The sequence below is a fragment of the Caloenas nicobarica genome, chromosome 4 (assembly GCF_036013445.1).
Source record: "Caloenas nicobarica isolate bCalNic1 chromosome 4, bCalNic1.hap1, whole genome shotgun sequence".
NCBI lineage: Eukaryota > Metazoa > Chordata > Aves > Columbiformes > Columbidae > Caloenas > Caloenas nicobarica.
This window is the reverse complement of record NC_088248.1, coordinates 44,877,026-44,890,743: the sequence shown is the minus strand read 5'-3', so window position 1 is coordinate 44,890,743 and position 13,718 is coordinate 44,877,026. Positions and strand designations below refer to the sequence as shown.

General features: G+C 46.0%; 1 protein-coding gene across 1 annotated transcript in view; it reads right to left on the bottom strand.

The window, feature by feature from the left end:
• STOX2 (storkhead box 2) overlaps positions 1-13,508 on the bottom strand; it is a 144,509-nt gene extending 131,001 nt beyond the window's left edge. The window contains exon 1 of the mRNA XM_065634086.1: positions 13,139-13,508. Within this exon, the coding sequence (XP_065490158.1) occupies positions 13,139-13,508 (370 nt within the window). The remainder of the gene's footprint in view (positions 1-13,138) is intronic.
• Between the last annotated feature and the right edge of the window lie 210 nt (positions 13,509-13,718).

Here is a 13,718-nt window from a genome sequence, read left to right as displayed (position 1 = left end):
TAAAGTTTAGTGCTAGTGAAGAGTAGTGAAGTGCTAGTGAAGACTGCTAGTGAAGAGTTTAGTGAAAGAAACACCATATAAACCACTACAGACTCCGGTTCCCTTCCGCAACACCCTATGCAATCACTGCTGGTGTTTTCATGGCATATCCCCAGAGTGCAAGACCACAGACCAGGACAGCATGACATGTCTATTCTTATGTCTACTGATCTGATGGGCCCTGCGCTCATTTTCTTGGTGAACAACCAGAGTGAAAAAGTAAGGATAGCCATTTATGAAGTATTACATGTTTATGGCTCCAGATTCAAGTCAAACACATACCTAAGTATCTGTGATTGCACACTAACCATAGCTCTACTAAAGCTTTCAAAAGACTTACGCATGAAACTCATTCATGAAGCAGGCTGAGGGGTGACACAGCAAGTAATTACTACAGCTCAAGTGGTAAGAAAACAGGCAAAGCAAATCCAGGCAGGTTTTGAGCAAGAATTCTTTTCCCAGTTGCATATTTACAGGTTACCTCTCGTTCACAAGTAACCTCGGATATGAGCATAATTATATAGGGGTTTGCACCGAGAGAGCACCTACGGACTTCAGCCCCGGGTCAGCACTGCCGTGCCCAGCACAACATCAATCTGACAAAGCCACCAAGTTCTCCACCCCAAAGCACTTGTGCTGTCAACACTTGGACCAAGCTTTCCAGCAGGCAGTCCTCGAAGTGCCAGGCCCATACACGCTTAGGCGGGCTGCCCCAAACGTTACCACCACAGGTGTCCTCGAAGCGAGGAGAAGGGGAAAAGGTGCAGAGTGAGCACTGAGGTTCAGGATAGGGGCTACAGGTGATGGATTGTGAACCATGAAAGGGAAGGTTTGACAAAGTCTGCAGCACAAGCTTCAAGTGCGGAGATATCTGCACACTAGGTGTTAAATGCTGGGCTTGATCAGCTCAGTGGTTTTCAACTTGGTGTCTGCAGAACTCCAAGTGATCTGTGAGCTCCTTTCCAGAAGGTCTACAGAAACACAGAAGTGAAAAGCACCACTTATATTTGCTGTGTTTCCACTGGAAAGTCAGCAAACTGAAGCTGAGGACCATTACACCAGAGAGTTCTTACTGAGTGGGACAAGAGGCAATGTAAATGACTCTAAGCAATGGAAAATCCTCTGGCATTGGAAACGGGTGCACAAGCCACTGAGCAAAAGTGTTCACCAGCATGGAAATAACAAAAAAATTGAAATAGCACATCCCAGTTGTTCAACATTTTCCTAGCTAGTGCAAAAAAAGTTCTGTCAAAATTATTTCCTTTTTACCCCCATCACTCATCACAAAAATAAACTCTGAAGTCCACTTTTCTTCCATCTCACAAGATGACTGGTGCCCAGTGGCTCAGAACAGACAGGTTACATTTTGGGCTCTGTCTCAGCACAAACATTGAAGAGATTGGAAAGACGGCATTGGGATTAATTTAAGTAACCACTGAAACCAGAAGCCCAACAATTATCTGAGAAAAAAAATTTAAAAGGCTGATGTGCTGGCACACAGATAAATCTGCTTTTCCTCTTTAAGATCAAATATGTCACTGAACGAGACTAGTTATTGACAGAGAAAAGCAGCGCAATGATAGATGTAGTGATTCTGACACTAAAACATTTTACAGCCGTACTGCACTTGAAACGCAGCCAAAAAGCAAGTCCCTACAGACCTTCCAACAGCTATTCGGCATCAGCTTCACTGAAGAGCTCTAGCTGTACACCTCTAACAAAGATAAACTAACAATCAGAAAATACCTCGGAAACATAACCAAAGGACTTGAATTAATAAGAAATCTATAAACTGAAGGCTACAAGCTACTGCCATAAATAAAAAATGACAAGATGATAGCCACTAATTCCTGCCCAAGGAAAGAAACCAGAATGATTGTAGGTCAAGTTGCCTAGTTTTTGTGACTTCATCTTTACTGACAAAGTATTAATTAAGACTTCCTCTTCATACTTCTATTGAAGGAGTATTAATTAAGACTTCCTCTTTGTACTTCTTCCGAAGGCATGTACAGACCCTGGATGAACCCTTCTGCTGTTTATTTTTAGAGTATCGTACACATCAAAAAAAAAAAAGCAAAGAATACTAGTCCTGACTTTGCAAGCTTAATTTTCAAAGGGCTCCCGACCTAGACGCAGACGACCCACTCTGAGATTAACCACGAAGAGATTCCTCTGGCGAATCTCTCAACAACAGTTAAGCAAATACAAGAAGATACAACATGCCTGTATTTTAAAATGCAAGTCCTCCCACCGAAGCCAAGACTTGCTATGTGCACATTTGGGCAACAGTGTCTTGTTCAATCAAGACCACTCAAAGCAATGGGAAGCCTCTGTTTATACAACACTTAAAATATTATATACACCCTCACACACATCTCTGCATGAAGGAACTCCAGCTGAAAATTGCCCTAAGCTTCTACTGTGGAATGCTTAAGCACAAAAAATGTCTTTGAGAAATGCTGCAAAGTTTCACAGTCCTACAAGGCTTGTGTTCCTCCATCCCCACCTTGCAGACACCTCTCAATCTTCTGAAAGATGGAGATCACGCCGTGCAGCTAGACCTCCTAAGAAAAGGCATTAAGTACTATTAAAATCTCCGCTTTTGATAAAAACACAGCAGACCTGACACCTATCAGACTTGCTTCCCTACTACATGAGGCACTACATCCAAGATTATCTGTTCATATCACTAAAAACCTGCCTGACCTCTCTTCTCTTTTGGTCTCCCACTCCTTCCAGATGTTCATATTCATAAACAAGCCTTCTCTACAAGGCTGACGTCTGGTCTGAAGATGCCTGTTTGAAAAATATACTTGTTTCTAGAGCACCTAAGATTGCAGAGGCTAGAAATTATTATTTTCCTGCTCCCTATTTACCCATTGTTTACCCCTTCATGACTGTTCTTCTCTGCTTCTTCTCACAAAACTGTTGTTTTCCTCTTTAATTGCATGGGATTTTTTAGTCAGTAACACCAAGAAAGCATGTCCTTTTAACCAAAAGGATAATTGTGACCAATTATCAATTATGGCAGGAAAGCTCAGTGACCGCAAAGCTTTTTTCAGCCCCACTTCAGAAACAGTAGATGAACGTGCCCCTTTAAATTCTTTTTTCTCTAATTAAACTAGGGAGAAAATTCACACCCTTTTATATATATTTTTATTAACCTCTCCTGCTAATAGTGTCTAGTATGTTAGATACTGTCTTTGGTTTAAAATAGACCTTAAAATCCTGTTTTTCAACTGGTTAAACTGCCTTGCGAACATGCAGCTAATTAGGACATCCCTACATCCCAGGCGAGTCACTGGCTTCTCACAGCCAGACCAGGACCACACGCAATGTGACACCAGGCACCTGAGAACCTCCATTCAGGCTCATCCAGCTACCCACAACCTGCTCCTCCTTTGACTTAAACAGCCACCTAAACACCAAGGATGTGACAGTCCACCAGGGCCTCCTTCCTCTACTCTCCTTCCCAGTGCTGTGGACATTCACCCTCCCTTTGGACTCTCCAGGTTGCCCATGTTAATCTGGACCATCCTGCTTGACATTTGCCAGACCTCACCAGGAGGCTCCTGCTGGCAGGCAAGCCAGGCAGGTGGAAATGTCCTGCACAGGTGCTGACCTACACCTGCCTTCAGAAGCCAGAGCATCTCAACAGCACCCTCGGATTAAGCGAGGTGTACGGGTTTCCCTGAGCGGAGACGGTGGAGACAAAGGAGGCCCTGCAGGGAAACCCAAAGAAAACAGCTCAGCTTGTGCTTAATGCGAGCTATTGTTATTTCATCTGTCAATGAAACGGGAACTTGTCTGGGCACTAACCCCGCCATACGTGCAAGCAGGAGAGCAAACACTCAACGCCGGTCTGCCAGGGCGGGAGGCAAGGGCAGAGTCCACTCCCACACGGGCCGAGGAGCGGCTGGAAGGCTCGAGGGCAGGCTGAGCACTACCGGCAGCCAAATAACACATCCAGGATCCTTCTACTAAAACATCCCCCTAAAATAAAAGGGAAAAAGAAAAAATCCCCCCAAACCACCAAACTTCAACATACAGAAGTTCACTGCAGCATCACATGGAGCTTACAGGACTTCGGTTATCACTCTGTAGCATTTGAACACAATCAATTAGCAGAGATTGATAAATCCCATTTATATTGAGTTGATCTCTTTGTGAAGGGACATCAGTAATGAAATGTACGCATTGCCGCCGGCACAATTGTAGGGCTCTATAAGTACATGGACACAAGGATACTGGTGAGACAAGGTAGGCAGATGTGATATATTTATTAGGCTATTAAGTCTTCCTCACAATGACCTGGAGAAAAGCTGATGCATCCAGAAACCTATATGTTTCTTTCATATTCTTTGTATATAGAAAGATATCCATAGATATTATTACCAAAGTGGAAAATACAACTACCGTCTGAAAGAGTGAATATTAATTTGTCTTTATTCTTAAGCTAAAAGTTTCACTAGACTTGGTATAGGTATTCCTTACAGGACAAAAAAGTTCCCATTTTTAAATAAGAAATGCTCAATTTTAAAGCCCCAAGACTATATACACCTAAGACTCTGATGCCCAATCTCAAACACGGTGGCAGCACTCCACTTCTTCTAATGCTATTAGAAGATGCTATTACATCTTGAGTTTTACAGCCCCAGTGTCAACCACTGCTCTTGCAGCCTATCTCCTTCTTGACAACCTCTGAACACCCAGTGAGATCACACGTTGCAGTCCACACAACTTCAAGGCAGAAGATAAGCAGGAGTTACTGAAGCTGCAGTTACTGGTGAGGATGGACACGATGATGCACTGCCCTGCTACCAATGCAAGGGACCAAGCCACTGCTCGGCCACAGTCCAGCCCCAGGTCTTCCCCATCCCCAAACACACCTTTCTTCCTCTTCTGCTGCCACCAGAAGAAGGAATCAGCCTCCTCCCACAACCAGCCTAGTTCCGCTGGCCACTACATTTTAGGCCATGTTATTGGGAAAGCCACTGGGCATTGTCACCCCCCCTCCCCTCTTTCGGTGGGATTCCCTGTGCCAGGACCAGCAATGGGCCCCTCAGCATCTCCACTCTCCTCTGAAGGCAAGCATGAGCTACCCTGTGTACCTTCTGAAGCACTAACAGCTAGAAAAATCTGCTTTCAAAATAAAATTTAACAAAGCTACCCAAACCATGTGCTTGAAATAGAAATTTTTTCACTGTCATAGTGTCTACATCTTGTAAAGAACCAAGTCTGGCATAGTTTCATAGAGTTTAAGTGAATTGGTTTGCCTTTCTAGAAGAGCAATCTTTGATCCACCTGCATATCCCTTCATTAATCATTTGACAGTGGAATTCAAGGTTAAGCTAAAAGGTTGCTGTATTTTACTCCAACTTCTGCTGTTTTGGTGTCTCATCGCGTGTCCCTCCCCTTCAAGGAAGAACAACGAAGTCTCATATTGCAGGGGTTCGTAGTACATCCGGCTCCAGAAAACACACTGCAGAAGTCATTATTCTGTGCATACTTAAGTGCACAGTATAGTAACTTTCTTCCATAAGAAAACCAAAAATAAGCTTAAAAAGTGCAGATGGCAATATTACACCACTACTTTTCTGCTACAGGAAAAAAAAAAAGGCAACTAGAAGAACCACGATTCAGATTCCCTGGATAGTTATCGACCTTTGAATGCACACTCTATTGCTATTGTGGCTCAGAACAGGAACCTGATTGAAAAAGAGCCATGAAGACCTGCTCAAATGTCACTAGGAAAGCACTTTGTTTCGTCAAAATATACGTGTTTGTGCATTCTTAACATGCAGATATTACTCATCACAGGTCTCAGGTGAAATTCCAGGTCATAAACTGAGGGATCAAGTACACCGGACAGAAGAAAGCATGTTTACATATTAGGTAAATGGATTTTATTCCAAGAAGAACATAATACCCTTAAAAACCTTTCCAGACCTGGCCCACCCAGGGAGCAGTTTCGCCAGTGGAAACAGGAGACTGCAATAACATTCAAGCAGTCAACACCATTAGAAAATAATCAAAACATTTATGTTTTTTATTTAAAACAAAGAAACAAAGCTTGGAGAGAGCTTGAATTTTCAGAACGCCATTAAATTTCTGCTACTGCAGAAAATTATTATTAAGAAGTTCCTCCCAGCCTCACGTTTCACAGTCACAGTTTCTGCAGTGGAAACCACCATCTGGTTGCAGCTTTTCTTTTCTCCGACCACTTCAGCCTTTACTTGACTACCAAGAAAAGAGGAGCCTGGCCACCACGTTTGCCGAAGCCAAGGGAAGGAGTGATGTTGCTCAGAAGGCAGCTCTGGATGCCAAGAGTCTTGGAGGACACCCGATCCATCTGGGTTGCATCATTTCTGCTCCTCTCTCTACATGGATGTGTTGAATGCAGACAAGAACATGGCAAAGCTTTGTCACACCCTACCTGGGGGACAACCTGCGATTCTCCTGGCCAGTGGAAAGAAGGGCAGGTTCACCATCTGGATCAATGGCCCGAGGCAACGGCACCAGAAGAGCTGGGAGAGACCATCAACTTCTTTACCATTCCCTTTACAAAGGAGCCAAATCAAAATCCTGCCACTCAAGCCCAGGGAGAGCAGTGTTTACGTACACTGCTGACCCTGTAGCATCTCCGCACTAAACGCGCATCTCTCTAGGAATCAAACCAAACCCATTTCAAGCTAAATTTTCAACTGTCGCAACACGCATAGAAGGTCTGAAATTAGTCCACTAAAATCGTTACAATTTGATGAAAAAAATATTAAGCAACGTGTCTCTAACTAGCAAATTACAAAGGCAGGACAAGGTTGGAAACACACCACTGAGTTTTTGTGCCACCAAACCACGAAGCAGAGCAGGAGAGATGGAGGTGTCTGTGGCTGCAGCCTTGCGGCCATCCCTTGCCACCACCCCCAGGCACCCCATCCACCTCAGCTATTGTAAAACCAAAAATGACTGTGTACCAAACAAGAGTAGAACGGATGAAAATACGATGCTGGCAGCCTGGGAGCCCACCTTAAGTGCTCGGAATAACACCTGACAAGGGCTTCATTCAGTGCACACCCGCCAGGCTGCTCCCCAGCAAAGATAAGGGCCCTTTGAGGAGGAAAGTAAGGAGCATTTTTAATTAAAGACCAGACCCTCACATGCAGACAGAGCTGGAGAGAGTGAGGGCCCTGGTGCCACATCCGCTTGGGCAGAGCCCTGCGGCCAAGGGCTGCTCTCGGGCACCACCGTTCCCTTGCAGCATCACTTCTTTACGCTGAGCATATGCTTAACTTGCAAGGCTGGATGACTTATTTGCCACTGGGAAGGACTCTTTACTACACAATGGTGCTCTTTGTGAGGTGGAAGGAGGTGGGGAGACAGTACTAGCTGGCCATTAACCTTATAAATCCTTCGCTTGAGTTGCACAATGAATACCATGCGTCAGTGCATTTGACTTTGCTTCTTCAAGAGAAGCTGCTTTGATTGAAAAAAAAAAAAAAAAAAAGAAATGTAATAGGTCCTATCTTTCCTTCCTGTGTGTTTTTTATTTTCACAGTACATTTCAGACAACTTGCACTGGTTTTGCAGACCATCCACAGCTTTCTTTAAAGAGCAAAAAGCATTCCTGACTTCAAGATTTGCACTCCCAAAACACAAGCACAAACCACATAGTGAGAAATCAGGCACTTCAGATGCAGTCCGTACTCATTTAGCTCCTCTCTCTCTCCCCAGTCTCTAAAAGCTGCATTTATAAAGTACAGTAAAGACCCAACCCAACACTTCTGAGCAGTGAAATTCTTTGCTCAAAGTTGGGAGTAAATTCATAAGCACCTCAGACAGGTCATCAGCTTTAGTTTATCTGGTTTTGTTTGGGGGGTTTGTTTTGGTTTGGTTTTTTTAGCCTGAAATTACCACTTCACAGATATACAAAGCACTTAGTTGATCTCTAACCAAATCTAAGTTGGAGTGGGAGAGAAGGAGAAAAAAAAATTTAGTTTAAATCCCATGGAGTTCCCATGATAATACCATGAGGCATACAAAAGATGTAGATGAGTGTGCGGTAAACTCCTCCTCAGAGGTTTTATTACTATGAAACCTAATGCTCCCTCACTGAAAAGAAATGTTATATGATATAAAGCAGATAATTGGGAGGAAAAAAGACAATTCATGTTTTATGACTGGCTGTAGATGAGTAACATTTAATGTCCAACAGTCTACACTGCACCGTAATCATCCACTAATGACTGGAAAACTCACTGTGAAAATTACTGGACCTAAACTGGTGGGGTGTTAATTTAATTTTTGGTGGCAAGAAAAAACATGGCAGGGAGACAAAAGAAAGGGAGCACTTAGCTCCAGCTCCCGGCGTGGCAAAAAAAGTTTTTCCCCCCCTACGCCTGATCGAGCAGGAACAATAGACAATAGCCCAGCCTCACCGACTTTGCTGAACTATAACTCCTGCTAGTTAGTTTAATTATTGCACATACGTTTATTGAAACATCAGCTTCTAATCAGAGAAATTGCCCAGGGCATGACCAGAGGGTTGTTATAAAGTTTGGTCACTTCTTTTCAAGCAATTGTTACAGAAGGGCATGGCCCTTCCACGAAGCGTATGAAAACCTCTCAAAGATGCCCATTGTCCAAGACACAGAAATCAAGTGCAATAGATAGAGAAGGAAGTCTCAGCTGGGAACACAAAAGGCGATGAAGATACAAAAACCAGGTGGAGCATCCTGCTACCCCAGCAGCGCCTTACATAGACAAGCTGAAAGGAGGAAAAAAAAAAATCATCTTCCAGGATGACAAATATTAGTGGGTGCAAATGGAAGGTGTGTCAAAGACAGAAATCTTATTAAAATAACAACGCCCATTAAAGACTTAAGTTGCAAAAGCCTTGCAAACTTACAAGAAAGTTTCGAATCAGTCTTACCAAAGACAACTAATTTCATCACAGGACCAATAGGTTTGCAAAAGGTTTCCTTGACCCTCTAAATCAGCAAATTTAGCATATGCTACTTTGAGGGTTTTATTTATTCAAAGTCTGCTTATGTTTCCCAAATCTTCCCCTTCAGCCAACTTTAAAACCTAGATACACCCACCAATTTCCTAATATCCAAGTAAGTCTGGTTGCTACAAAAGCGGATGCTGAGCAAGCTTTGATGGTGTAACCATTTAGTTCAAGAAAATTGCCAGAGAAGTAAGTTTTAAAGTCACACGTGAAACACTTCATTCCCTGTATCCTCAAACCCTAAGCTGAGGTACTAAGGCAACTCTCTGACATGCTTCATATTCCTGCCCTATTTCACAGTTGAATCTAATTTTGCAATGCAAGAGTTGAATCTTCAGACATCAGAATCTCATGTGGATTTTAATCCCTTTACTTTCTGGCTCAGATACACTTGCACCAAGCATACAAGGACTGTCCCTGTTAACTACACATTACACTTTCATGAACGGTGCCAAGTGTTATTTGTTATCAAGCCGGGGTGACTTAGATGTGGAAAAGACTGTTCAGCAACGACAGCGACGAGTCCTCTCCTGGTTTATATTTCACAATCCCAGCAGCAGAAAATGTACTGTGCATATTAGAGGTTTAGTATTCCCTCCTCCTCGCCAGGTACTTTTTCTTCCAGTTACCATCTCTGTGGCCATCACAACCCATTACTCATCAGACCAGTCACGGCTCTGGACCAAAACGAACAAGAACCATCAGCAACACCAGCAGAAATTTGAACGTCAGGCTGCAGTCGTCATTTCTGGGTCATATTAGCCCTTTACGATGCAGGTGAAGGGAAGCGTTGTCCAAGGCTGACCTGTACCTGTGCATGGAGGTTATGCAGCTGGGGAGGCATTTCTGTCCCTTGCCCCCTACCAGGCAGCAGCAGGTCAGGACGCTCTCCCTGCATCACTCTGGGGCAGGCAGCTCATCCTCCAGCCCCTCGTCTCAGCCAGGCTCCGAGGGCAGGGAGGCAAACAGCTGCCCTAAACCTTTCCGCAAGCAGCCAAACAGACGAGAAAAGGCAAGAACCAACCCCATGGCCTGCCAGAGCATTGGCCACGTACCCTCATGGCCCTGGGGTGCAGAGAGAGACCCTCCCGGGCCAGCCCCATGCACCCCCTCACTGCTATGCCTGGCCACAGCAACCCCCTATTCCCCCGACAGCACAGGGGATACCGGCTGGGCCAGAGCAGCAGAAAACAGCAGCTTCACCTTCATCAAAAATACCATGCCACTTTCCCCCTTGACCCCATCAGTTATTTATTAACAGTAGTAAAATATTACTGTTCCACATCTCCCAACAGGCAGGTTTTTCTCTCAGCCTGAGATACCCACCACTTATTTTTAAAAGCTGAATAGCATAGGGACTTTTTATTTGTGTTTGTAGGTGTACTGTTTGCTGCTTTAATGCTACAAAGTGGAGAATAAAGTGTGAGGGAGCTCCTAAATAAGTCACAGCCATTTACACATTAGGCACCTAATTACGTTGAAAATACAATTACACACATTTAAGCAGATGCTCATGCCCACAGGCCAGGCCCATTACTTTGACTCTTCTTTAACCACCTAACTTTATAGTCAGTGCAAGTTGAATCTGCTTAGGTATAAGATCTGAATTATCAGTCTGGGTGTGGAAAGAAAGACAGTGAAAAAATAAACAAATAAATCAGTTGCTCCCATCTCGTTTAGCACAGCTAAGGACACTGCACAACAACAGGCAAAACTCCAGCAGGTCCCTGCTCTTCTTTCATAGCCTTTAATCAAATACGGAGAGGCATTTGCTATTCTGAAAGTCAAAAGAAAACTTTTGGCTCCAGTCTTTTGTAAATTCACATTGAAGATAACCCCTCAAGGAATGCATATTATTTACACACCAGTGAGCTTACTTATTAACACGAACTTCTAGCAAAAGTTGTGTTTCTGTATTTTAAAACAAGCAACAAAAGACCTGTTTACATTCCTGGTCTGACTTCAGTAACGTCAAGGTCAGAGCACACCCTTCCAGAGCCCTCCTGCACAGCAGCCTGAGGAATGTCACCTGTTGGATAGGGTCCAGGGACACCCCAAAAATCAAACACTGACCCTTATACTCCATCAGGCGATGGCACCCATTCAAAAGCTCTTCATCCTCGGTCCCACTGGAACCAAAAAGCCCACACAAGCTGCACTGAGCAGCTAGCACCAGCCACTGCCCGCATCTCTAGGCTCACCACCACACTTTGCTGCAAAAGTAAAGGCGCAAGGATTTAACAGCCTTGGGTGGAAGGCAGTACGTGCAGGTGTTCCCCCCTTGTTTGCTGGACATGAACAGCAACTCCATCCAAGCCTCTGCCACAATGCAAGTCCACTACCCAACTGTTTACCCCCTTCTCAATATTGGTGGAACACAGAAAACTTTTCTATCACCAGAATGGGATTTACCACCTATCCTGCAACACTGTTTTGTCAGGTTCAGAGGAAATTTCACTATAATGAGGGGAAAAAAGGTCCATCAGCTCATTTTTAAACAGGCAGCTTGTTCTGAGCTTCCTCCTCAGCACAGAAGAAATGGTAATATTTGAGTAAGTCTGACGGGGATATGACAACGAAGTGTCTGAGAACTATGCAAGGGACAAAATTGCCAATGAACAGAAGTGATCGGACTCTGCATTGCCTATTCCAGAAGGACAGTGACAGCTAAAAACATTCAAACCCAAGATTTAAAAAAGGAAACAGAGAAACACGAAATATTCATGCTCCATTCTTTGCAGAAACCTTACACAGCTAATTTTTTTAAAAAAATAAATGCATGGGAGCATCCCGTTTGAAGGATCTGAAACTCCCAGTGCAGAGAGAGCATCCCTAACTCTGTGACCTGTTCCAGGCACCCGCTGTGTGAGGCACACATGACAGAAGTTATACCTAAGAAGACAGTTTGCCTCACCGTCACCACTGCAGCAGCTGTGGGAAGCAACGAGACCTTGACAGCAATAAACCAAATCTTCACAATTTGTCTTCTCTCCGTAAGAGAAGCTGTGTGTTTTAAGCTATGAAAGTACCTTAATCCTAAGGAAAACTTCCCTTGTCCTTCACAGCTCCCCAACATATACACCAAATAGCCACATCTTTATTTCTCAGAGGATTTTTTGTTTGTTTGTTTTTTGTGTGCCAAAATAAGTGCTACAAACATTTTTGCTCTCCATGGTAGGATTTTTTTCGTTTGTTTCCTGAAGAAAATTCATGAAGAGATGTGCTCCTTCCTAGGCCACACTGCACACAGGTGAGATTCTATTGAGGGATCACACCATACCTTGAATCTTCAGCCCACCACAGCACTATAGACTTGCCATTTACTGCTCCAAAAGCCACCTGCCTTGCACTGCGAGTAAGCATACATTCCTCATCTTCTACTACTACTTCTTGGCATGGACGACACCTTCACAGCAATACTGCAACACAAGTTCAAGCCACCAAGCAGATCCAACTATAAAGTGAAATACTGGTTTGGCAAGACGAGAAATGCTAAAATTATTTTTTTTTTTTTTTTAGATTTCTAATGCTAGAAATTACTATTTTTTAACGAACCAGTTATAACTCTAAATAAAAACGTGCACTCTTTGTAAGTGTCAGCAGTTACTCCTGAAGTGTGTAAAGACCTCAGAGCTCAGGAGGGTGCGGGATCCCCCTGCGGAGAAACACGTGGGACGGGCACGCCAGAGGAGCCGCAGGACCTGGCCCACAGGACAGCCGGCATTTCACCCTGCAAGGACTATACTCCAAAATTTACGGTTTATGGTTTTAACCTCCCCCGCTGGCAAGGGGGCAACACACCTCTCCCACCCGACCCTACAGCTGCCGCCCGTAGCTCTTCCGGCGAACCCCAATTACTCGCAGCGCATCCCTGTAACGTCGCCGCTCCTGTCCCGCCTCAGCCCTTTCGCGTCCACCCACTTTTGGGGGTGCAAACGCCGCGGCGGGGAGGGCCTCCCTTTTCCACCCCGCAGCCCCTGATCCCGCCGGACACCGGCGGCGAGCGCGGCCGCTCTGGGGCAGCTCCGCGGGGCCGCCGCCGCGCCCCCCGCCCGGGCCGGAGAGACCCCCCGGCTCCCCGCCGGCACCTACCCAGGCACTTGATGTGGAAGCCGCTGGGCGGCTTGAGGGAGCGGCGCGCCCAGCCCTGCCGCAGCACCTCCAGGTGCTCCTCCTTGCCCTGCACCAGCAGCACCTGCTCGTCGATCCAGCCCAGGAAGAAGGTCTCGGCCACCGCCGCCGTGGCCCGCCGGTCCCAGTGGTGCTGCATGTTCTCCCGCTTGAAGTCCGCGAAGATCTCGTAGCCGATGCGGTGGCGGCCCAACTCCGCCGCCGGCCCCGCAGCGCCACCGGCGCCGGCCCCGCCGCCGCCGCCCCCCGGCCGCTCGCCGGCCGCGGCGCCCAGGACGATGGCCAGGGAGTGCGGGGCGATCTGCAGGCACCGCTCCGCCCTGCGCGGCATGGCCGCTCACCGCCCGCCGCCGGGCACGGGCACGGGCACCAACATGCCTCCCGCGGCCGCGCTGCCTCCCGCGGCCGCTGTCCGCGCTCCGCGCCGCTCCGCCCCCGCCACGGCCCGGGCCGGGCCGCTCCGCCCCCGGCACACCCCCGGCACGGCACGGCACGGCACGGCACGGCACGGTCCGGCACCGCGGGAGAGGCGCGGGTGTTA